The 27,712-nt window shown below is 44.4% G+C and overlaps 1 protein-coding gene across 4 annotated transcripts in view; it reads right to left on the minus strand.

Annotated features, from left to right (window-relative positions):
• LOC110535069 (tetratricopeptide repeat protein 28) overlaps positions 1 to 27,712 on the minus strand; it is a 330,426-nt gene that overhangs the window by 212,118 nt on the left and 90,596 nt on the right. Inside the window, exon 1 of one of the 4 annotated variants that reach the window (XM_036935887.2) lies at positions 10,168 to 11,029. The exons of the other annotated variants lie outside the window; for them this stretch is intronic. Within the exon in view, the coding sequence (XP_036791782.1) occupies positions 10,168 to 10,194 (27 nt within the window). The 5' untranslated portion in view covers positions 10,195 to 11,029. Of the gene's footprint in view, positions 1 to 10,167; positions 11,030 to 27,712 lie in introns of those variants that run through there. 4 annotated transcript variants of the gene reach the window in all.

Here is a 27,712-nt window from a genome sequence, read left to right on the forward strand (position 1 = left end):
CTCCTCTCAGGCAGCGCTGCCACCGTCGTCACCGTCGTCACTGCAGCCCTCCTCTCAGGCAGCGCTGCCACCGTCGTCACCGTCGTCACTGCAGCCCTCCTCTCAGGCAGCGCTGCCACCGTCGTCACTGCAGCCCTCCTCTCAGGCAGCGCTGCCACCGTTGTCACTGCAGCCCTCCTCTCAGGCAGCGCTGCCACCGTCGTCACCGTCGTCACTGCAGCCCTCCTCTCAGGCAGCGCTGCCACCGTCGTCACCGTCGTCACTGCAGCCCTCCTCTCAGGCAGCGCTGCCACCGTCGTCACCGTCGTCACTGCAGCCCTCCTCTCAGGCAGCGCTGCCACCGTCGTCACTGCAGCCCTCCTCTCAGGCTGCACTGCCTGAAGCGCTTCTCTCTAAGCCCGACAGACAGGCAGACGGACAGGCAAAGGGAGGAGGGCTCTGGGAAATGGATTAATTGGCTGGAATCTCATCAGCTCCAGTAAACTACAGTCAGTGCCTTTCTATTTAAAAAGTAATGTGTTCATACAGTAAGCTACCGTATGACAGGAGGAGAAGGTTTTATAGTCACTTCAATTAACGTCACTATCTTTCTGGAGGCTTGACGGCAGTGGTTATGTAAGGTCCAGATCAGTTTCCTCTCTGGGAGCCAGAGGTACCAGGTGGACAGGCCCATCTGGGCCATGCAGCCAGGGAGGGAGGGACAGCCCGGGAGGGACAGCTGGTGCCAGTCGGGGCCCGTTGGCCACAGGTGCAGCCGTGCACGGTGACAACTCCACAGACTGAGACACTGATTAACAACATACCATACAGTACCTCAAAGAGCTGGGAATGCCAGTCAGCATTGTTCTGTAAAGATTCTAATGTCCCCTGGGCGCTGTTGTAAAACTGCACTGGCAAACAGAAGGAAAGGCCTCAGCCCATCAGAGTATCAGTTTCACACCAACCTCATAAATCACAGTCACCATCAGGGTCTGGACCTCTGACCCTCTTCCTTATTACTGACATCATCTCCCAGTGTCACAGCTTCATACACCAACTTCATTAAGCCTTCCTTTAACATGAATTCAACGGTCTGTTAGTGGGATGTCCCAGAGACCAGGGCTTCTCCCATAGAGAGTTACCTGATGCTTTAGACAGACACTACAGCAGTACTGTGTGTGTAGCCGTGTAAAATTAAAGCATGTATACACACCACCACTCTTTCATTCACCACCCTCTCCAACATACTGCCACGGCTTTGTTCATATTTAGACGATGGAGGGGGGGCTACATTACCCTCCCAAGTGTTAATCGTGTGAGTAATTTCACACCTGAAGTGTTACACCAACCGTTGTGAGCCAAGTTACGCTCTTTTGTTCCACACAGTAATTATGTCTCATTTTAACAGCATCAATTGGTGCAGCTTGAGAGAGTAGAGACAACACACTTTTTATTGTGGAGACAGGGTAGAGATAGTGGTGCTAAACATGTTCAGTTCAGGATGATTTCAGAGTGGATCATCCAGACAGGTGGCAGGGGGATGAGTCGCCCCAAAACCTTTTACACTGCTATTAATGCAGCCATAACTAAAGCGATAGAAGACAGTCCCACCACAGAATAGACATTCCATATTGTCTGGCTGACTGTCAGAGTGACTGCAGAAGATCTGTGAGTGAGTGAGTAGCTTTCAACTTGCTATATTTAGCCTCCCAAAGCGGGTGGGTCCAATGCTTGAGATTCCACAGAGGTAATTGGAGCCCTCTCCAGACTAGAGAACAATATTTGCTCTAATATGACCTTAGAGCCTTGAGTGAGAGGAATATATATCTAATGAGATGAGTGGAGGAGAGTTCGATGAGAGGAGGATACCACATTGTTGTCCTTGATAGATTATATTGTGTACATTGTTCTACTCCATCATTGCCCAGATTCAGGACACAATCAGCCACAGCACACACAGCATGTACACACACACACACACACACACACACACACACACATTTGTCATACATGAACATGTAGACATGAGAATGGAAATTTGTGAATTAACATATTCAGCCATCACATTCATATATATATATATATATATGAATGTGATGGCTGAATATGTTAATTCACAAATTTCCATTCTCATGTCTACATGTTCATATGGCAAAGCAATTCACTGCAGTTCTGAACGGTGGCGAAGAAATGAAGGTGGTATGCACATCTATGAATGCGTGTTGCAATGATATTAAAATCAATAAAAACAGCAACGATGACATAAAAATGCCCTAAATAACCAGGAAGGGATGCTAAAGAAGAGGAGAAACAAGTCAATTGGCTGTCAAAGCATCCTCCAGGGAGAGGGAGAGGAGGCAGAGAGGAGAAAGACAGCACAGCAGTATAAGTAGGTAATAGAACATTGAGTTAAATATATAATGAGGGATGAGCTCATTAGACATTGTGGAGTGAGTAGATGTGCAGAGGGGGTGTTGTGTTGTATCTCTCATTAGTGTGTCTCTGATTTCCTTTGTCTCCACCTGTCTGTCTGCCTTGTTAAGAGCCCCGGGATAAAGTCTCTTCTCTACCTCAGAAGAGGAGCTGGGAGAGAACGTATCTTCTGCAACGGAATGTCAGTTCTACATTAGGCCCACATATCTCAACGAATATAAACATATGCCTAACATGATCCTATATAAAGCCCATAGAAATAAAGGTGAGCCCACGGGGTAGGGAACAGGAGCTAAACCGAGCCCTGAGAGATGGTGATGGGAAACCTCGGTGGACTTGGGTCAGTACATTTCTCCTCCTTCCAACTGCTTTTACGGCCAGCAGTAAAATCCCTCCCTGGCTGCCCTCAGCAGGTTCAGCATGGCAGAGGAGAGGAGAGGAGGAGGGCCAGCTAGGTGAGAGTGACGCTGAGGGAAACTAAAACAATCTGCTCAGAGCTCTGCTGCTTCTCTGACCCCTGGAGGAACAATCTGCTGAAACCATCTGGGTCTCTGTCATGCTACCTCTCTCTCTTTCTCTCTCCTCACAGGGTCAAACTAATCAAATTCATATCATCTTCTAAAATCTTTAAGTCACAGGTCAAATGCATGGCCTCTCCCACTTCTGGATGGAGGAGGGCTTAACCGTGTCAATCTGTTGAGTGTCTTTCTGGGTGTAAAGTGGTCAAGAGGACTGAAGGCTACAGTCATTCTACAGAGAGACTGACCTTCCCCATCCTGGAGTCCCCCAAAGAGAAGCTGCCAGGCCACCATGGTCCCTCCTCAGACTGGCTCTATAAGGAATGAAACAGCAGCAGGCCACAAAGGCTCTGGCTAAGCCCTGGACACACTCCTGGAAAATTGCCATCTCTGAGGGGATGGAATTAGTGGGATTTAGGGGCGTATATGTGAGGCAGGGTGGTATTAGCGGCTCTCCAACCCATCTCTCTGCTGACCAGATCACAGGCCTTTAAAACACACAAGTCTTGCATTTCTGTCACAGCACCAGGCATAGGTCTGAGCCTAGACGGAGACACCGACAACTGCAACGTCTTCAGTCTGGGCTGGTACGGAGCCAGGGAGCCATTCCATAGCGGAGTTATAGGGGAATGTACATAATGGGTTTTTGGCCACTGAGTTGATAGTAAATGTTGTGAAACAGAAAAAGGAATGCATGTTTTTCATTCTATGCGCAGGGAAACGCATTGAGGATAAATGGATGTGTCTCTTGGACTGTAGATAGCACTCAATCATGGCCTGATTTTCCTACAGCCTATGAAATACTGCTGCTCTGTATGTTAGCGGCATACTTGCACATAGTGGAGGGGCTTAACCACTAAATATACTGGGGATGGGGCCCACAATATGATTTTTCCACCTCATAGCATGGGGAAACTTGCTCCAATTGAACCGGCGATATTACCTGTAGAACCACCCAGTGGCAGGCACCTCCAGGACCCACAACGCACCAGACCACACCCCTGGAACAATGACCTCAATAAACCCAAACACACACCCAATGACACCAACCCAGAGCACAGGGGTTAAAGAAACACAGCATGTGTTGAGTTGGCTCTCTGAGGCTTGGAGAAAAACACCCATGTATCATTTTACACATATATCAATCTGTCCGTTCACCTCTAGATAGCTTTCTGGTTATCCATCTGCACAAACATTGATTCTCGGTGTGCAGGTCACAGGAATGAGGATTAATGACAATAGAATGGCACAGTCACCATTGTTCCTATTGTTACTCTTATTTTGACAATGGTCTCCCTCCCCAGTGTGCCAGGCCAGGCTGACATAAGCCTACAGCTCATGAGTACTGCAGACCACTGCGTCACAATAAGAGCAAGGGAGGCCTTGCACTCCGGGAAGCTCCATCGCCTCTCTCCTCCATCTCTGTCCTCCGGTCCCCAGATGGGGAGGGGGTGGGATTAGCAGAGCAAGGAGAGCACATAAATTTCAGCTGCTGGTGCTGAGTTGTTTGCTGTCCTTTCGCTCTCTCCATCCCTCCCCTCCCTCCCTGGTCTCGTCCTGCCTCCCTCCTTCCCCCAGAGGATGGGCCGCGAGGGCTGAGATAGCCATGCTGCGGCCGCTTCCCGTTCCGCTAGGCATGCTGGGTCTTAAATACTGCGCAGCATCAGGAACAGCAGGTGCTATCACTCCCTATCATTAATTATCCCTGCCGCTTCACTCTGGGGCCCTCTCCTTCTCTCACTCCTCAACTCCAAATATTTATCTCCTGTACAATCTCTCTTATTCCATTCCCACACTCTACCTCCTTTTTCTCACTTTCTCTTATTCAATTCATCTCCAATTCTATCAATGTCTACAGCTCTACAGTAATGCCATCTCCTCTCCTCCTCTACATCTTCCAGATCTCTGCTTATATCTCCAGCTCTATCCATCTCCTTTTCCATCTCGCATTCATTTGCATCTTGCATTCATTCGCATTCATTTGTTCCCTGATGTGTCTCAATCTCTGTCCAACGTTCTCCTAACTTCTCCCAGCCTGCTGACAATCAACAGGCAGGTTTCTCTTGTTTCCCTGCTCCCTCCCTCCTCTCCCCCTCAGATGCGCGTCCTCCAGCCTCTCCTCACATTCTGATGGCTTTTCCTCTGCCGTAAATCTATTCCAAACTGCCGGCCTGCTGCTGCTGCCAGCCAGGAGAAGTCACAGGGAAATAATGCTGAATCAAAAGAAAAACACAGAATAAGAAACTCCCCCCCAAGTCAAAATGTGGCGAACTAGGTCAGAGATGAAGGAGTGACCCTGGAGATGATAAGGGCTTAGGCCACAACTAGACTCCCCTCACATACTGTAAACAGAGACATAAGGCTCTGCCATACGGCTGTGTCTTAGTCAGACACAGGTGAATGTGCTTTAAGTCAACTGAGAGAGCCCCAGAGGAACCGCTGGCATGACCACAAAAACAAACAGTGACTTCCCCATCCTTGGGTTCAGGCTGCCATAAACTTGGCTGTGAACTACAAACGTGCAAACCAGTTCTGTAAACTGAGACCAGCTAGAGGCATGGTAACAGGATGTCAGGCCTTTCCACACAGACAGATAGCGGAGGGTGATAATGACACATGGAGAAGTGGAGACGACTAGCTGAGGGGTTACAGGTGGGGGGGGGGGGTCCGTTCTGAGCTGCACACGTACAAATAGAAAAAACAATACTCACAATGCTTTTACCTTCTCTGCGCTGCATTCTGTGTGAGGATACTGCCTGCGGTCTACTTCTTTATTCAGTTGTGCCGCGGTTGGAGGTACAATGTCAGCTCTAGCCTGATTCATTGAATTAGCCTCTTCACAGAACAGGTGCTGTCTGTGTTTCTACACGCTTGTCCTCGACCGGCAGCATGGCCACCACCACGGACTGCAGGCTCAACACCTCAGACCTTCAGTGTTCCTTATAGCATCGCCCACTGCTGGGGTAATACCAATGGCCCAGCTCTACAGGACTACAGTCATTCTGGGAGGACAGTGTGTCTGGATTAGCTGGCTTGTTAGGAGCAGTGACTGGACTAATGGTCAGATCTAGAGAGTTGATGGCTCAAATCCCCACTGTGCATTTGGCAGTTAAGCCTGTGAACAAAGCTATCTGCTAAGCGAAGATTGATTATTATTGAACAGGCAGGCTTATCTTGACTATGTCTGAACCTTGAGTAGGAGTCCCCCCCCCAGTTCCGTGTTTCCTACTCTGTTTAATTACAAAAGTGTAATAGAGCCTGCTCTCTAATCAGTTCAGGTGTTCTGTGCATTCAAACGGCACAGAGGAGCAGCAAGGTAGCCTATCCTACCAATCCACTGGAAAACCTGGAATTTTCACCTTTTCCATCCTTTTGGATAGATGCTATCAGGGGCCAACAGCAAGGGAATCTCTCTCCAACTATCTCTCCCTCCAACATCACTGAGCAGATATGGACTTTTTAACTTATTAGTGTAATCCATTATGAGGAGGTAGGGCAGACACTTGGCCTGAGTCGATATGATCCTCCTATGCTTTCCTATTGATCTCCATCAAACTACAAGTGGAGCAACACCACTGATTGAAAAACAGACACATTATAAGTGAGAGCGGGAATACTGAACTGAAGGACCTTCTCAGCCATTGCTGTGTCTGTGTGTGTCTGTGAGTGGTTTAGAAAAGAAAGTAGTCTCCAGAAACCACGGGAGAGGAACACAATGGCTGTATCTTTGCCTCCATTGTTCTTCCTGACTGCCTTGTGCAATGCCTAGGACAGAGCGCACAGTCAGGAGATGTCTTTGGTGCTATACCAGAGGACAGGATGAAGGGACAATGTCACACACATGCCCAAACAGTGTGTAAAGACACCTGAATGTTTTTAATGTGCAGTCAGCGTTATATGACAGTCTCTATGGGTGTGCCACAGGGTTCAATTCTCGGGCAGACTCTCTTTCTATATACATCAATGATGCTGGTGATTCTCTGGTCCACCTCTACGCAGACGACACCATTCTGTATACTTCTGGCCCCTCCTTGGACACTGTGTTAACTAACCTCCAGACGAGCTTCAATGCCATACAACTCTCCTTCCGTGGCCTCCAACTGCTCTTAAATGCAAGTAAAACTAAATGCATGCTATTCAATCAATCACTGCCCGCACCTGCATCACTACTCTGGACGGCTCGGACTTAGAATACATGGACAACTACCTGGGTGTCTGGTTAGACTGTAAACTCTACTTCCAGACTCACATTAAGTTATCTCCAATCCAAAATTAAATCTAGAATTGGCTTCCTATATCGCAACAAAGCATCCTTCACTCATGCTGCCAAACATACCCTCGTAAAACTGACCATCCTACCGATCCTCAACTTCGGTGATGTCATCTATAAAATAGCCTCCAACACTCTACTCAACAAACTGGATGCAGTCTATCACAGTGCCATCCGTTTTGTCACCAAAGCCCCATATACTACCCACCATTGCGACCTGTACGCTCTCGTTGGTTGGCCCTCGCTTCATACTCGTCGCCAAACCCACTGGCTCCAGGTCATCTACAAGACCCTGCTAGGTAAAGCCCCGCCTTATCTCAGCTCACTGGTCACTATAGCAGCACCCACTCGTAGCACTCGCTCCAGCAGGTATATCTCACTGGTCACCCCCAAAGCCAATTCCTCCTTTGGTCTTCTTTCCTTCCAGTTCTCTGCTGCCCATGACTGGAAAGAATTGCAAAACTCTCTGAAGCTGGAGACTCACATCTCCCTCACTAGCTTTAAGCACCAGCTGGCAGAGCAGCTCACAGATCACTGCACCTGTACATAGCCCATCTATCTACCTACCTCATCCCCATACTGGTATATATTTATTTATTTTGCTCCTTTGCACCCCAGTATCTCTACCTGCACATTCTTCTGCCGATCTACCATTCCAGTGTTTAATTGCTATATTGTAATTACTATTGTAATATTATAATTACTTCGCCACCATGGCCTATTTATTTCCTTAACTTACATCATTGTATATAGACTTTTTGTTTTCTTTTGTGCTACTGTATTATTGACTGTATGTTTTGTTTATTCCATGTGTAACTCTGTGTTGTTGTATGTGTCGAATTGCTACGCTTGATCTTGGCCAGGTCGCAGTTGCAAATGAGAACTTGTTCTCAACTAGCCTACCTGGTTAAATAAAGGTGTAATAAAATAAATAAAATAAAATGTGTAGGTCGTTTCGCGTGGAAAGTGAGTTAGTAAGTTAGTGCGTGTATGTGTGTGTGTGCATGCGTGTGTGTGTGTGTGTGCATGCGTGTGTGTGCGTGAGCTATTGATGTGCAAAATAGCATTGCATTTAAATGACTCAATACACTTCAAACATGTAATAACCTTTGTTCATTGTTGTGAGGCACCACACTTGAAATCCAGTTTATTCAGCCTTTAACAACATGTAGGCCTTAATTGAATCAATAACTTCAATGGAAATGAATGACAACATTCTCCCTTATGGTCTTTTAAGGTTGAGCAACTTTGCTGCAGTGTGACTGGGTTTGGATTCCAGCTGTGAGTAAAGGCTTTTAATCCTCAGAGGGGGGTCTCGTGGATGATTCTGGCAGAGCTGCAGCGCAGCTGCTGGAATGATTCATGACATGCACCGGTCTTTTCTTTACTGTGGTAATCATTCTATAATAAGAACCTTTCTTTTACATTTCTCTTTTCATCATCAGCAAATTATTCAGGATCAAAAGTATTCTCATTAATTACTATCCCCATTACATGATTCAGAACAAACGACTGATAAAGCCGAATTTGAGCAATGAGCAGATAGAGCAAGTTTGCCGACACTGTGGGTATGTCTCAGTAGTCTGAATTGGCTTCCTCTCCTCATGTCCTTTCATCAATCTCCTTATCTCCTTTCATCCATCTCCAATCCCTCACCTTTGCTGATCTAAAATTAGGGATATGAGTAAGACATATCAACGTTGTTGCTTTCCGTAGGTCAAATCTTAAGGGTCAGTTGGCATAAACAAAATTAGATTAGGGAAGATACTTTGACTATCGAGATGCAACACGTTCTGGGAGTATGTCATTTCTCATATCAATAGACAAGTGCCACCTAGTGGGAAGAAAGCGTAATATCTGCTGCACCTTTGCCAATGAGAGGTTTCGTGCTTTTCAGATGATGCATGTAAGCCTATATTTTTCCATGTGGTAATACTTGAACGTTTCTCAAGGAAAACAATAGAAGAGAGTTTAGAGGAAAATAGTATAGTTTCCTCCAAAAGAAGGGATTAATTGTTGCTGGCTTAACTTTAAACATAATTTATTATATAGGCTGTTATGTTTTTGTCGACTATCTATAATCTCAATTTCACAGTTAGATGGGATGACTCACAGCTATCTGCAAATCCTACACAAAATGCCTTAATTATCCCTCAGTGATGTCCCTGACTTGTCAATTCGTAAAGAAGGCCACTAAAGGGTCCTGGTTGCAAACTGTTGGTTTCTACACAAATCGATGGCAGTAGCATAAAGGATATACATACAAGGAGATTGTACTTACATTTCTCAAGGGCAATGAATGCGCAATGTTATGGGATGTCTATATCACCTTTAAGACTATTTGCCTTCCTATTTCTGGCTGAAACTGGGCTATACATTTATGTCAAATAACCTACACATTTTCAACGGAAATAGAGTACAGCACTAAAAGGATGTTTAATTCATTTTATGGACAATTACATGTCATTCGATTGAACCGTTTGACACGCACCGTCACTCATCTCCAGACTGTTTTCAAGTTCATTTTATTCACCCGAGCATAATTTTTCACATTCGCTCCCACTCACGAGTCGTGTCCAGCAAAAGGATATGCAGGTTTGTGAAAACTGCAATTTCTTAATTATTATCAATAACCTAATGAAACAAAGGTCACTGTTGAATCAGCAAACATGAGCCCAGAAATTAATACAAGTGCCTATCCAAAAGGAACAATTAAAATAGAAACATTGACTGGCCCTATAGCCTATCTTGTGGCCATAAAGTAGTAGGCTACAATACTGGGACAAAATAAAAATGCATAAATTGCCTTTTGGCCAAAACGACAAGCCGTGTACACAGTACGTGTAACCTAACCAACCTATCATCATAAAACCGAGTCCCCGGTAAACTTGGAAAGAATGTACCGGTGAGATTATTAATTACCTACAAGTATATTACAGAAAACTAAAACATATCAGTTTCACTCACCTTCTTCCGGGGCTGCCATTTCATCATATTTGTAAACCAAAAATGTACAGCATCAAGATATTATATAAGAGGAAAATTGAGATTCAAGGGAATTCCAAGAGCAAGTCATGCTGCTTCTTGACTTCCTTCAATTTTGCAGCATATTTTCTCCAAGAAGCGGCGCATGATAGGCGATGCACGGTTCTACGTCAAGTGGGGAGAGATGGAACGCGATAGCACCTTTTAATTCAACTAATGGGATGGAGGAGAATATTTTTGACTAAAACATCTGAATGTCCCGGTTTTCAGTTCAACCGTTTTGGATAAATAAGACTATGGGCCACGGAGTGTAAAATCCAAACTACAAATCCGAGATGAGCCACCCCTTCTTGTACAGTCCTGTCGGTAGATCGCTCCGCTGGCAGTCTTATAGCAGGGTTTTCGAAGACCTATCCAGTTACTTTGTCTGCGGGACTATGTGGAAATTCATTCTTCAACTTTTTTGTCAACCTCCACGTCGTTCGTGCATTACAAAACCATTAGTCCGACAGCAAAAATGAACACAAGTCCAACGTTGTGTGCTTATCCCACCGAAATACGGGTATTTCCAAAACCTTTTCAAAACACAGAAACATTTGACAACTCTTGTTAATTCCTTATCTAACGGTAAAAAATGTGGCATCAAATGTCTAGCAAATGTCAGTGCCAAAAACAGATCTCTACCGCGAACGTGCTACATACACAGCGCAAAAGAAACAGTCGCGGGAGGAGAGGGGGCAGAAACAAATCCCTGGAATTTCTATGCGAGGAGCTGTAAGGATATCCTGCAACAGCAACAAACTGGACGACACAACTATAATGACTCCTTTCCCTGCTCCTTAGCGCTCGGGATTTGCAGCGCTCAGAGCTGGAACCGAGCAGCACAGGCACGAGCCGGCGCGGTCATACTCTAACCATGGCGCGCGCGACGGATATAAAGCCGATGTGGCCAGAGAAAAGAGTCCAGACAGAGCTGAGCCAACACTGCACTAACACAAGGGCCCCCAGGAAGGTATGGCACAACTATAAAGGCACTGCAACAGTGGAGGAGTAGAACTTGCGCAATACTATGTGAAAGTGAAAACACTTAAACGTCATCCTTGCCACAACACCAACCGCTTTATTTTACTGTATACAAAAAGCATACAGACACATTCATTCACATATCAATCAACTCTTATTTGCTGGTGTGCTGCACAAAGAGGTAGGCCCATAATCCCCTTCAAATAAAATAGAAAACAAAAGTATCAGGAGGCGACACCTGCTTAGCAGCTTTCTATAAGCCTCCAGCACCATTCAAGGTATATCCCCTTCGCCGTTTATAGTGGCATGGTCTTAATAGATTCTAACAACACAGCTCATCTGTTCTGGCTAAATTGCCTTGATCTTTGACTCTGGTAGTGTTTTGGGGGGGGGGGGGGGTCCCCCACCTTTATTTAACCAGGTAGGCCAGTTGAGAACAAGTTCTCATTTACAACTGCGACCTGGCCAAGATACAGCAAAGCAGTGCGAAACAAACAACAACACAGAGTTACACATGGAATAAACAAACGTACAGTCAATAACACAATAGAAAAGTGTATATACAGTGTGTGCAAAATGTAGTAAGTGTGACAAGTAGTGTCACTGGGGTAGTAGTGTCCTCCCTTTTTATTAGTGGTGAGTAAGTCTTAATGGGACGTAATGGTGGTACAGGCTATGAGAGTAAACAAGATTCTAAAAGGACAGATAATATGAGTACATGAGGCCTCTGACCCATGTTTCTCTGAAGACAATGACCCATGTCCACCATTTTTAGCTAGTTTTCTTTAGTGGTGCAGCTGTCAGACAGAGTTTGTGCTTTTCAGCTGCCTGCCAAGCTTTTTGTTTCTGGCATATTTGGCCACAGACCAGTGATAAAAATCTCACAGACAGATAAGTGCTACAATTTTCCCAGTCTTGATGATGCAATTCTTGTCACTTGTAATCTTGGTGGGTAGGAGGAAAAGTCAATTGAGAGAGCAGAGCAGAGCCTGGTATTTCTGGGAAGAACCCTCTCACTCCTACTGCGCCCAACCACTGCAAACTAAAGGCAGCCCCACTAGCTCTGACCTGGGCTGACACTGAGGGGATGGTCATGCCATCTGACTGAGAAGGATGGGACCAGGATGGGGTCAACAAAGTGACATGCAGCGTGATGGGATTGGTGTCATCAAAATCAATTTACCTCCGTCTCTGACTTAATGTGTACCATTTCCCTCAGTATTTATCTTCATGTGATCTTGTTAAAACGAAAAATTGTAGTGAATTATCCTAAACTAAATTCAGTGTCTAAATATGCACCTATTAGGAGCTAAAAATAAGAAAAAAACATCTGGCCTGGTGTCCCTCCAGGGTCAGTAGAGGTCAAAAATGCACCTAGGGGTCACTGTGACAACAAAAGGCAAACAGGAGGGGACACTGACATATGGCCCCTGGACAAAACACTGCAGGGTATAGAGTTGAAACGACACATGCTAATCCACTTGATGAACAGAAACAAAATGCAGAGTGGGACGCTGACACTATGAGCACAGCTGGCAGTGTAATTGTAAACCTCCTTGTTGTCACACCATAATGACACTAATGTTGTATGTTCAAGCTCTGTGTGCAATGACAATGCAAGTGTGTGTGTGTGTCTACATTTGAACCTTTTGTGGATACCAAGCTATTAACAGGGCAGTACACAGAGCCCCACCCTAACACAAATCTGGGTTGTTGGGGTTGGTGTTGTAATTTTTGCCCTCTAATGGCAGCTCAGTCTTCAATATTATTAGTCAGATGGGCTGGTGACAATTCTAAGGCAAACAGGCACCCTCTGGGCTGCTGCCAACACACAGGATTAGCCCACATCTTATTCTCTAACCCTACTCCCGAAAGACCTCCAAGTGCACTTACACTCACTCTCTAAAGAGTTCTGAGTGTACTACACTCTTATGTGCCCTCATTCTAATATTGATATGCTAGCTATCCCAAAATATAAATGTACTCTCTCAAACATACCTGTGTAATAACACTCTAGTTACTGTTAGGGCGTATGTTACGTGTTATAGCGTATGTTACGATATACCGGTATTGAGGCACGACCGGTTTGGGTTTTTACTTTACCTTCTATAACGGTATTTGAATGTTTGGCTTGTCAAATGTTATACGCAGTGTGTAACGTTCATTTTTAGTTTACTTCGCTACTTGAGTCATCGCTCTCTCTCCATGCCGCTTTCCACACAAACCTAGCCCCGCCCACTGTCATTCAAGGAGCGCACTTTCTGTTCCTCGACCACGAGACACTTGCATTCAGTCTGCATGGTCAATGCAGCACATGCAACAATGTTGATGACAAAGATGCTGTTTTCACCTTGCTTCTTAATATAAATCATCTAGCGTCCTATAATTACACTATTAGTTTGTGTTTCTTACATATGCAAATAGCTAGTTTGTCTTTTCTTAGCAAGTTGGGCCTAAATCTTGTTAGCTGCTATTGCAAATCGATAGTTAGCTAGCTAGCTAATAAATGTACTGAGTCAGAGCCAACGTAATTAGCTATACAGCCTGATAATACCAGTCATGGTGAATACCTAAATCAGCATGTTGTTTGAATTTTCTAAATCAAAGAGAAATACGAGAATAATTAATATTTTAGCTACATGAAGTAGCTAAGAGAAAACATTCAATGTAGCCAAAGACTATAGAGTCCCCGAGCAAACACTTAACAACACTTTGGTTCCTACCCTATCACAATAACTCCTCCCTGGCATTTTCATTCATTGTCATGTCAAACAACACTGTATTCAAAGTGCCCACTATTATATTCTAAGTATAGAATTACAATAATCATGTTAATTCCATGATTCCAACAGTTCACCCAAGTGTTTTGCTCAAAATTGTAATTCAAATCGTAATTGCAACATTTGGTTAAAAATAATGCCTACATTGCCCATATTGCCCATATCGTGCAGCCCTATGTGGCAGTGTGGAAATTATTTCAAATGAGTGCAGGAAATGCAGAAATAGTTGAAAATCCTGAAAATTGTTTGTGTTTGAAGTTGAATTGAACAGCATAAAACAATCAGAATAGAGGAAGGTCCATTAAAATCCCTTAGAATGTACAGTATGTGTTGGGTCACACACTACTCATAAAGCACATTTAGAACTTTTATCACTCAAAACATCAAATACCATCATATACCATCAAATACCATCATACCGTCAATTTTTTTTTAAATACCGTGATATGATATTTTGCCCATATCACCCAGCCCTAGTTACTGTGTTATTGTAATTGCATTACAGATCCTATATTCCACTTGTGTAATAACAAAATATCAACTCCATTACAATGGAGTTACAGTGCAATTACTAAAGTAGCCTACTATGTAACAACATGTTAAAAGTAGAGTCATTTAAACATAACATTTAAACATCATACACAGGTATGAGAGCAATTTATTGCCAAGCTACCCATGTTCATAATAGTCCTAAATCACAAACACATGCACACACATACCCTGACTTTGATCAGGAGCAGATGGCATATAAAACTGACAGTCTAACTACAACATGTTTCAACCATTCAGGTATTTTGAAAACTGACATGTTACATTATCAATAACAACCACTTCTATCATGTATTGTCCAGGAGTGAATTTCCAGTGTTTTTTGTTCCTGGTGGAGCCTGTCATCTGGCCTCACCATATAGAAGCAGGCTCCCTGTGCATGCCTCTGCTTTCCCAATCAGAGACGCACAGGAAATCAGACTCAAGCCATCAGAGGGAAAGAAAAAAAACCTCTTCCATTTTCCTTGAGTTGAGCTGTTTGAAAGTTTCTGCTTCCTTTTCTTGTTCTTGCCAATTAGACCCATTACTACATGTTCTGAATGGGATGTGTGTATATGTTTCTGTATCTCTTTTTCAGTGTGTGGGAAGGGGGGGGGGGGGTGCGGATGAAAGACAGACAGACAGACAGACAGACAGACAGACAGACAGACAGAGAGAGAGAGAGAGAGAGAGAGAGAGAGAGAGAGAGAGAGAGAGAGAGAGAGAGAGAGAGAGAGAGAGAGAGAGAGAGAGAGAGAGAGAGAGAGAGAGAGAGAGAGAGAGAGAGAGAGAGAGAGAGAGAGAGAGAGAGAGCACATTACCCAGATGACAGTAACAGAGGTGGTTTGGCAAAAATGAAAATGAAATTGTCAGAAGAGGGATATAAAAACCGTTGAAGTAGCAGGCAGTTCTCAGATACCTCTCCTGCATGTCTTTGTGTCATTTATTTTCACTCAGGCTGCCTGCTCCTGCTCTTAAGTCACTACACTACAGAGCCTAGCTGTCTGACGCACATTTCAATAAACAAAGCCATTTTAATTAGCTGGCTGAAGTTTCCAGGTGGCAAATGCCATGATAAAAGCATGAAGATACATATCCCCTGCTACACACGCACACACACACACACACGCACGCACGCACGCACGCACACACACACACACACACACACACACACACACACACACACACACACACACACACACACACACACACACACACACACACACACACACACACACTCACACTCTATGTGAGTTCCAAACCACCATTACTATGAGTAGTTGTTTATAATATATACAGGATCCTCTCAGTGAAGAGGAAAGGCTTATGGGGTTGACTAGAGGAGTTGGCCAATTAAACCCATCAGAGAGGGAAAGCTTTTCTAAGAGGCCTATATTTACAACTACAGTACATTTTACATTTACATTTTAGTCATTGACCAGTGGCTCTTATCCAGAGTGACTTACAGTTGGTGCGTTCATCTTAAGATAGCTAGTTGGGACAACCACATGTCTCGTCATAGTAAATACATTTTTCCTCAATAAACTAGCTATCAGCAAAGTCAGTGCTAGTGGGAGAGGAGAGGAGGGGGTGCAGGGGGCTGATTTAAGATACTCTTTGAAGAGCATCTCACCACATGCTCTAATTATGCTAGCCATTCACTTTTTCTTAATCAATAATTCAGGATACAAAAAAAGTGCTCAGTAATCTCTATTTCAATTGTTGTATAATAAAAAAAAAAAGTGAATGTTAAAAGTCCTACTCCAGTCTGCTTTTCAGCTGTACATACAGTATATTATTCTGAAAGTATTCAGACCCCTTGACCTTTCCACATTTTGTTACGTTAAAGCCTTATTCTAAAATGGATTTAATCATTTTTTCCCTCATCAATCTACACACAGTACCCCATAATGACAAAGCAAAAACAGGTTTTTAGAAATGTAAAAAACAGAAATACCTTATTTATTATTCAGACCCTTTGCTATGAGACTCAAAATTGAGCTCAGGTGCATCCTGTTTCAATTGATCATCCTTGAGATGTTTCTACAACTTGATTGGAGTCCACCTGTGGTAAATTGAATTGATTGGACATGATTTTGAAAGGCACACATTTGTCTATATAAGGTCCCACAGTTGACAGTGCAGGTCAGAGCAAAAACCAAGCCATGAGGTCGAAGGAATTGTCCGTAGAGCTCCGAGACAAGATTGTGTCAAGGCACTGGGGAAGGGTACTTAAAAATGTCTGCTGCATTGAAGGTCCCCAAGAACACAATGGCCTCCATAATTTTTAAATGGAAGATGTTTGGAACCACCAAGACTCTTCCTAGAACTGTCCGCCTTGCCAAACTGAGCAATCGGGGGAGAAGGGCCTTGGTCAGGGAGGTGACCTTGAACCTGATATTCACTCTGTCAGAGCTCCAGAGTTCCTCTGTGGAGATGGGAGAATCTTCCAGAAGGACAACCATCTCTGCAGCGCTCCACCAATCAGGCTTTTATGGTAGAATGGCTAGACGGAAGCCAAAAGGCACCTAAAGAACTCTCAGACCATGAAAAACAAATTCTCTGGTCTGATGAAACCAAGACTGAACTCTTTGGACTGAATGCCAAGCGTCATGTCTGAAGGAAACTTGGTACCATCCATAAGGTGAAGCATGATGGTGGCAGCATCATGCTGTGGGGATGTTTTTCAGTGGAAGGGACTGAGAGACTAGTCAGGATCGAGGGAAAGATAAAGAGAGCAAAGTACAGAGAGAATCTTGATGAAAACCTGCTCCACAGTGCTCAGGACCTCAGACTAGGGTGAAGGTTCACCTTCCAACAGGACAATGACCCTAAGCACACAGCCAAGACAACGCAGGAGTGGCTTCGGGACAAGTCTCTGAATTGTGTGGCCCAGTCAGAGCCCGGACCTGAACCTGATGGAACATCTCTGGAGAGACCTGAAAATAGTTGTGCAGCAACGCTCCCCATCCAACCTGACAGAGCTTGAGAGGATTTGCAGAAAAGAAAGTGAGAAACTCCACAAATACAGGTGTGCCAAGCTTGTAGTGTCATACTCAAGAAGACTCAAGGCTGTAACCGCTGCCAAATGTGCTTCAATAAAGTACTGAGTAAAAGGTCTAAATACTTATGTAAATGTAATATTTAATTTTTTAATTTTTAATACATTTTCAAAAATTTCTAAAAAACAATTTTTGCTTTGTTGTTATGGGGTATTGTGTGTAAGATTATTTTTCTTCATTCATATTAGAATAAGGCTGTAACTGTAAGGAATTATGCTGGAGAAGAGCAGCAGGTACGGGAGTCAACATTTCATTAGGAACAGGAACAGTGTCAGCACACGGGTAACAAAGACAGATGACAATCAGTGCAGCAGCGGGGAACAGAGATGGGGAACGGACAAATATACAGTAGGGGAAGTAATAAACAGGTGATTGACTCCAGGTGAGTCCAATGATACGCTGATGCGCGTGACGGGGAAAGGCAGGTGTGCGTACTGATGGTGGCAGGAGTAAGTAATGCTGGGGAGCCTGACACCTTCGAGCGCCAGGGAGGGGGAGCGGGAGCAGGAGTGACAGTAACGTCACAAAATGTGGAAAAAGTAATGTGGTCTGAATCCTTTCCGAATTCACTGTAGCTCCATTCTTGTGTATTTTATTTTATTCCTCTTGTGTTACTATTTAAAGAAGGGCTCATAAGCAAGCATTTACACCAGTTGTATTCAGTGCATGTGACAAATAACATTTTGACATCACAAGTAGGAGGGTGGGTCTTTCCTCTTTTGCTCACTACTGCTCCTCTGTTGTTCCTCAAGGAAGGGGGAGGCTGATGAGATCAAAATCAGAGTGTGGTACGCTCAGCTGAACACACCATTGGGTGCACACTGCCTGCCCTCCAGGACACCTACAACACCAGGTGTCGCAGGAAGGCCAAGAAGATAATCAGGGACCTCAGGCACCAAAACCACAGCCTGTTCTCCCTGCTTCAGTCACTCAGACACGGGCAGTACAGAAGCATCATGGCTAAAACTAAGACTGGCCAATAGCTTCTACCCCCAGACCATCAGGGTGCTGAATAGCCACCACTAGTCAGCTACCTGCTCCCCCTGTCCCTCACATGTCCGCCCGGACTTCTTTCCCCTCTCAACGGACAATTACCCTGCCCATACCCCAACTGACATGTATATTTATCATTATCACAGTTGTAAATATGTATATATTATTATTATTATTTATTTTTTTATTGTTTTATTCACACCAGCAATGTTGGAGCTCAGAGCTGAAGTATTTCACAGTACACTGCAACTACATCTGCGACCCTGTGTATGCGACTAAATACAAATCTAATCAGACCACCTCCATGAATACCGTACTCCTTGAAGTTGCAGTTGTGTCTAAAAAACACTATTTTGCTCAAAACATATTTGTTTACCCTTTAGTGTGTGTACTTTACTGTATTTATAGACTACCGGTCAAAAGTTGTAAATATTTTATTGAAATGTAAGCAGTGAATAACCTGCTTAAATTAAGTCCAGGGAATAATCTGGAATGGAACAAAGGTAAGCAGTAAACTGGTTTAAAAAAAAGTTTAGGTTACCAAAAACTGAAAAATAATGTATACTTCAGAGTTTAAAAAAAGCCCTTTTCAGGGAACATGTAATGGGTTAACAACTTACAGCTGTTCTGCAGCAATGGAAGTAAATTAAGCCTTGAAAATTGATGCTAACAATTCCTACAGGTGTCCCAACTGTTGTTGATTACTTACAAAACCTCTGCAATTAACAAAGGTACAGACCATTATAACCCTTAAAAGTGTAGGTCTTTCCTTTAGAGAAATTGCAAAGAAAGCCAATGTGTCAGTGAGTACAGTTTCCTACACCATCAAAAGGCACTTGGAAACTGGAGGAAACTCTGACAGGAAGAGGTCTGGCAGATCCAAAGCCACAAAAGAATCAGAAGACAGGTTTCTGAGAGTTAACAGCTTGCGTGATAGGCTGCTCATAGGACAACAGCTTCAAGCACAGCATAACACTGGTCGAAGTAAGCAAGTCTCAGTTTCAACTGTGAGGGGAAGACTTCGAGTTGCAGGTTTGACAGGTCGAGTGGCAGTAAGAAAGCCATTGCTAAGATGGCAAAATAAGAAAAAGAGGCTTGTCTGGGCCACGAAGCATCACCAGTGGACTACTGAAGACTGGAAGAAGGTCTTATGGACCGATGAATCAACATTTGAAATCTTCGGTTTATCACGCAGGGTTTTTGTACACCTTGAGTAGGCAAAAGAATGGTTCCTCAGTGTGTGACACCAACTGTCAAACATGGAGGAGGAAGCGTGATGGTCTGGGGCTCTTTTGCTGGATCCATAGTCGGCTACTTGCACAGAGTGAGTGGCACCTTGAACCAAAACGGCTACCACAGCATTTAGGCAGCGGCTTGCAATACCCTCTGGTGTACGACTAGTTGGTCAGGAGTTCATCCTACAGCAAGATAATGACCCAGAACATACCTCCAGGATATGTCAGAACTACCTTAGAAAAAAATAACGAGACTTCAAATCAAAAATAACGAGACTTCAAAAATAACGAGAATAACGAGACTTCAAAAAAAAAAATAACGAGACTTCAAATCATGGACTTAAACCCCATCAAGCTGGTTTGGGATGAACTGGGCAGAAGGTTGAAAGCAAAAGCAACCTACAAGTGCAACACATTTGTGGCGAACTTCTGCAACAGTGTTGGGAAGAACCTTTCAAACAATATTTGATTTCCATTGTAGAAAGAATGCCACGGGTGTGTTTGGCTGGTTTGTCTGCAAAAAGTGGCTACTTTGATGAGTCAAAAATGTAGATTACATTTTGCTAAACAAAACGATTATTTATTTTTGGTCTCCCATTGTTTATTTGATCTATGCTCTATGAGTACATTAAGACATTAAACTGTGTGAATTTCAATAAAAACAGGAAAAATTGAGGTGTTCTAAAACTTTGGACCGGTAGTGTACTTGGGATGTCCCTTTTCAACAGTAAAAGTAAAAAAAGAACTGGGCTGGGTATACCTGGTAATACCACTGCAGCCACAAGCAGAGTCCACAGATGAGCAGCATAGTATTTTTTAACATTCATTACGCAATATTTTACAATAGCAGCTTAGTGAATGTGTGGCCTATTATTGATGGGAAATCTTCAGACACTAATTTCATAATACATCCATTTAAATATGCAAATATAATTAAGAGTCCTTGATAAATTGCTTCCGCATTAAGACATGACAGATGGATGGATTTGTTTTGAAATGCCTAACAATAACATCATAATAAAAGCGTTAACCAGCTATGTCACCCACCCACTTCCCTTGTGCCATACATCACAACAAACAAATAACCCTCATTACCATTCATTCTAAAAGGTTCCTCTTTGAAGTGTGCTTTATTCTTTTGATGATGTTGTGTCAGGATTTTTCCTTATGTGGACCTTTAAGAGGTGTGTGTGTTTGCATATATGTGTGTGGAGATCAGTGTTGATTAAGTGTCTGGAGCCTGAGGGGGATAATGGGAGATTCTAATTAATGAGCCAGAGCATATCTCAGAGTCACAGGGTCCTATCTGCACAGAGCAACTATTCTCGCACGCGCGTATACACACGTATACACACGTATACACACATATACACACGTATACACATGTATACACACACACACACACACACACACACACACACACACACACACACACACACACACACACACACACACACACACACACACACACACACACACACACACACACACACACATACGCACACACATACCTCCAAGCCTCTCAGTGGGGTTCTTTCTCAGTCCAGTAGCCATCCCTGATAAGTTTCCTCTAATAGGGATGGATGAGGGTTAGCACGTTGACCACCCAACATGCTCCCAGACAATGCGGGAGAGATGGCCTCCCAAAATATTTCAAAATCCTTTCTCTTTGTTGGGTACCCTCCCCAAAGAGCAGAGAGGACCAGTATGGTGTCAGTATGAATCTAACCCATAACACCAACAAATGCTAAGTAGGGTGAGGGAGGGAGGGGTTAGGGTTAGGGGACTCTCAGATTCCATATTGCTGGTCAGGCAGGCAGCTAGCTGCCTTATACATATTCCCAGGCAGCTAGAACAAACAGCCCCTGCTCTAGACTAAAGCTTCCATGCGCTCCGTCCCAGGTTACAGAATCACAGGGACTTAGTGATTCCGTTTCAACATGACAGCGCACTCTAAAGCCCACAGTCAATCTTTAAGTACACTACATGCATACAGATGTGGACACCCCTTCAAATTAATGGATTTGACTATTTCAGCCAAAACCATTGCTGACAGGTGTATAAAATCGAGCACACAGCCATGCAATCTCCATAGACAAACATTGACAGTAGAATGGCCCGTACTGAAGAGCTCAGTGACTTTCAATGTGGCACCGTCATAGGACGCCACCTTTCCAACAAGTCAGTTTGTCAAATGTTTGCCCTGCTAGAGCTTCCCTGGTCAACTGTAAGTGCTGTTACTGTAAAGTGGAAACATCTACTAGTAACAACGGCTCAGCCACGTAATGGTAGGCCACACAAGCTCACAGAATGGGACCACTGAGTGCTGAAGCGAATTGCACGTAAGAAAATACTGTTCATTGGTAGCTTCATGAATTGGGTTTCCATGGTCAGCAGCCGTACACAGGCCTAAGATCACCATGCACAATGCCAAGCGTCAGCTGGAGTGGTGTAAAGCTCACCGCCATTGGACTCTGGAGCAGTGGAAATGCATTCTCTGGAGTGATATATCAAGCATCACAATCTGGCAGTCGAACAGACAAATCTGGGTTTGGCAGATGCCAGGAGAACACTACCTGCCCAAATGCATAGTGCCAACTGTAAAGTTTGGTGGAGGAGGAATAATGGTCTGGGGCTGTTTTTCTTGGTTTGGGCTAGGCCCCTTAGTTCCAGTGAAGGGAAATCTTAACGCTACAGCATACAATGACATTCTAGATGATTCTGTGCTTCCAACATTGTGGCAGCAGTTTGGGGAAGGCCCTTTCCTGTTTCAGCATGACAATGCCCCTGTGCACAAAAGTGAAGTCCATACAGAAATGGTTTGTCGAGGTCGGTATGGAAGAACTTGACTAGCCTGCACATAGCCCTGACCTCAACCCCATCGAACACCTTTGGAATTAATTGGAACGCTGACCTAATCGCCTAACATCAATGACCGACCTCACTAATGCTCTTGTGGCGGAAATAGAAGCCCTGCAGCAATGTTCCAACATCTAGTGGAAAGCCTTACCAGAAGAGTGGAGGCTGTTATAGCAGCAAATGGGGGACCAACTCCATATTAATGACCATGATTTTGGAATAAGATGTTAGACGAGCAGGTGTCCGCATACTTTGTAGTGTATGTAGTGTATGTGACAAACAAGCCAGTCTCATAGTTTGTTACCAGGCTGCCTCATTCCCTCAGATGCCTGGTTTGCGAACTATGAGAGCTGGATAGACCACTAGATCAATGGAATCTAACCAGCCTAAATTCAAGTGTACATTAATATTAAGCCTGGTGTCAATGGCCTTACAAACCTTCTGTGTCGTAGGCTCTAGGTGTTGTCAGTGGCATATACTGTACGTGTGTTCCTGATCCACTCATGTTAACACAGGCTGATCAGAACCGCAGAACTAGAATGAATTATTATATTTCTATGATCAGAACATCACCAACCCTGCTAACAGCACAACCCCAGATATTTTAAACCCAAGAGGGCTCATTCTAAACAGCCTATGGGATATTAAACGTGGAAATATCTCCTTCTCACAAGAGATAATCCAGTGTGCAATCTGTCTCACTTCAGTGTCTTTAACTCATCGTGCTAAAGACATGTGATCTTATTCTATCCTCTCACCCAAATCCTTCTTTTCCACCCAATTACTGTAATGAAGAAAGACTAGTTTATCCACCCAAGTGGCTGCACTCCAGAGTTATGCAAAGACGCCATGCAAAAAGAGGGACATTTTCTTCAGAGCTGTGTTTAATAATTCAGTGGACTTGGACATGGATGAAACGTGCTCTGGCATGTTGTTTAAATCAAGGCAGCAGTTTAAGAGGCGTCTGCGGCAGGATCAATTATAACTGATAACATCTGTAAATCTGTGTACGCGTCCAATAAACTTGATATCAAGTTCGATTTGATATCAGCACTGTCGCACACAGTGACACAAAAGGAGAGAGATCCTGTGAGGTCCTGCACAGACTCAACGCAGTCCACAGACATGGAACAGAGAGAAAGAGAGAGAGAGTGTGTGTGTCTGTGTGTTTCTTTATGTCTACTCTTGACAAACTGTGTGTCTGAGCACACATACACACGCATGGCTGTGGTCAGACCCACCCTTCTTAGTCCCTCAGTTTGGAAACCCCAAAGCAAACTCATCCCTCTCCTTTTCAATTACCTTTCATCCCTCCATCGTCGCCGCACCAAATCTAAAGTCCCAGTTTTCAGCTTCTGTCTCATGTCAAATGTATCCATGTGCTGCCACTGCAGACACAGACAGTGTTCTCTGTACTTAGACACACACACACACACACACACACACACACACACACACGTACCCATACACACGTAACCACAAACACTGAGATTGAGAGAAAAAGAGAGAAAGAGAGAGGGCGAGAAAGAGAGAGAGAGAAAGGCTGCCTTAGGCAGACCTGGCTCTTAAGAGAAGACAGGCTATGTGCACACTGCCCACAAAATGAGGTGGAAACCGAGTTGCACTTCCTAACCTGCCAAATTTATGACCATATTAGAGACACATATTTCCCTCAGATTACACAAATCCACAAAGAATTCGAAAACAAACCCAATGTTAATAAACTTCTAGGCCTCCCAAGTGGCGCAGTGGTCTAAGGCACTGCATCGCAGTGCTAGCTGTTCCACTAGGGGTTTGAGTCCAGGCTCTGTCGCACCCGTCTGGTTTAGGGGAGGGTTTGGATGGCAGGAATGTCCTTGTCCCATCGCGCACTAGCGACTCCTGTGGCGGACCGGGCGCAGTGCACGCTAACGTGGTCGTTACAGTGTTTCCTCCGATACATTGGTGCGGCTGGCTTCCGGGTTAAGAAGGCATTGTGTCAAAAAGCTGTGCGGCTTGGTTAGGTTGTGGTTCGGAGGACGCAAGGCTCTCGACCTTCGCCTCTCCCGAGTCCGTACGGGAGTTCCAGTGAGGAAACGAGACTGTAACTACCAATTGGATACCATGAATTTGGGGAGAAAAAGGGGTAAAAAAGTAAAGTAAATAAAAGATTGATAAACTCCCATATCTACTGGGTGAAATACCACAGTCCGCCATCACAGCAGCGATATTTGTGACCTGTTGCCACAAGAAAAGGGCAACCAGTGAAGAACAAACACCATTGTAAATACAACCTTTATGTTGATTTATTTTCCCTTTTGTACTTCAACCATTTGCACATCGTTACAACACTGTATATATACATAATATGACATTTTAAATGTCTTGATTTTTTTTTTACTTCTTTGAGTGTAATGTTTACTGTACATTTTTATTGTTTATTTCACTTTAGTTTAATATCTACTTCACTTGCTTTGGCAATGTTAACATATGTTTCCCATGCCAATAAAGCACCTTGAATTGAATTGAAATGAAAGATTAAAGCCAAAATACTGTATCTAATAAGCGATCATCAAAACTGAGTACTGCAGTTGATGGAGACTACAATGGAAATGAGATGAAATCAAATGTGCAAAAGTTCTCTGACTTAATGTGCTAATGAAATACAAATAGAAACGCAAGCTGCAGCACAATAGCAAACTACTAACAAAATGTTCCTTTGGATTTTAAGATCTCCTCTCCTCAAATTTAAAATTGATTTCCTCCCCAATGCAATAATGAGGCTCTAAATACTTTAATACTCCAGCCTTATTATGGCAATTACTGCTCTTTCTCCACTTACTAATATCTGCTTGAGAGGCACCTCAATGTGCATTAACCCTCTTAACAGGAGAGGGAGGAGTAGCACACAAAAACTATTCATAGGAATATAGAATTATAGACACATCTCTGTGTAACTGAGGAGAAGTAAAAATAAAACACCAAACATTAGTGATTCACAGACTGGTGTGAGTGATATCACAGGGAGATAATTCACATGTTTTTCCCCACATACTCAAACACCCCAGGCCCTGCTCTATCTCAGCTCTGACTAGCAAGCTCTACCTCTGGATCTACCTGTGCTGTACCTCGACCTCTGGTTCTGCCTGTACCGTACCTCTCCCCCTACCTCTACCTTTACACCTACCTCTACCACAACCTCCCCCTCTATCCCTAACACAACCTCCACCTCCACCCCTACCTCTACCACAACCTCCACCTCTATCCCTACCACTACCACGATCTCCACCCCTACCTCTATAACAACCTCCAACTCTATCCCCAACACAACCTCCACCTCCACCCCTACCTCTACCACAACCTCCACCTCTATCCCTAACACTACCACGACCTCCACCCCTACCTCGACCAACATCTCCACCTCTATCCCTACCTCTACCACAACCTACACCTCTATCCCTACCTCTACCACGACCTCCACCCCTACCCCTAACACAACCTCCACCTCTATCCCTACCACTACCACGACCTCCACCCCTACCTCAACCAACACCTCCACCTCTATCCCTAACACATCCTCCACCCCTACCTCTACCTCTACACCTACATCTACTTCTACCACAACCTCGATCACTACCTCTAAACCTACCTCTACTCCACCTCTATGCCTATCTCTACCATAACCTCCACCTTTATCCCTACCTTTACCATAACCCCACATCTACACCTACCTCTACCACAACCTCCACGTCTACCACAGCCTCCACCTCTACCACAACATTCATCTTTACCTCCACCCCTACCTCTACCACAACCTCTACCTCTACCACAACACCAACCTCAACCACAACCTATACATCTACCACAAACTCCACCACTACCCCACCTCTACCACTACCTCCACCTCTACCCCTACCTCTACCACTACATCCACCTCTACCACAACCTTCATCTCTATCCTTACCTCTACCACAACCTCCACCTCTATCGCTACCTCTATCCCTACCTCAACCACAACCTCTACCACAACCTCCAACTCTATCCCTACCTCTACCACAACCTCTACCTCTATCCCTACCTCTACCACAACCTCCACCTCTACCACAACCTTCACCTATACCACAACCTCCAACTCTATCCCTACCTCTACCACAACCTCTACCTCTATCCCTACCTCTACCACAATCTCCACCTCTACCCCTACCACAACCTCCACAACCTTCACCCCACCTCTACCACAACCTCCACCTCTACCACAACCTCCACCTCTACCCTTACCTCTACCACAACCTCTACCTCTACCACAACCTTCACCTCTACCACACCCTCCACCTCTACCATAACCTTGAACCTATACCACAATCTCCACATCTACCCCTACCACAACCTCCACAACCTTCACCCTTACCTATACCACATCCTCCACCTCTACCACAACCTCTAGCACAACTACCTCTACCACAACCTCCACCTCTACCACAACCTCCAACTCTACACCTACCACAAACTCTACCACAACTACCTCTACCACAACCTTCACCTCTACCCTTACTTCTACCACAACTTCCACCTCTATCCCTACCTCTACCTCTACCACAACCTCCACCTCTACCACAACCTCCAACTCTACACCTACCACAACCTCTACCACAACTACCTCTACCACAACCTTCACCTCTACCCTTACTTCTACCACAACTTCCACCTCTATCCCTACCTCTACCTCTACCACAACCTCCACCTCAATCCCTACCTCTACCACAACCTCTACCCCTACATCTACATCTACCACAACCTCTACCTCTACCTCTACCAAAACACCTACCTCAACCACAACCTATACCTCTACCACAAACTCCATCTCTACCCTACCTCTACCACAACCTTCACCTCTACCTCTACCACAAGCTTCACCTCTACCACAACCTCCACCTCTACCCCTACATCTACCACAACCTCTATCACTACCACAACCTCTACCTCTACCACAACACCTACCTCAACCACAACCTATACCTCTACCACAAACTCCACCTCTACCCCTACCTCTACCACAACCTTCACCTCT

Source organism: Oncorhynchus mykiss, chromosome 11 (genome assembly GCF_057628025.1).
Source record: "Oncorhynchus mykiss isolate SJ-2025 chromosome 11, ASM5762802v1, whole genome shotgun sequence".
Lineage (NCBI taxonomy): Eukaryota > Metazoa > Chordata > Actinopteri > Salmoniformes > Salmonidae > Oncorhynchus > Oncorhynchus mykiss.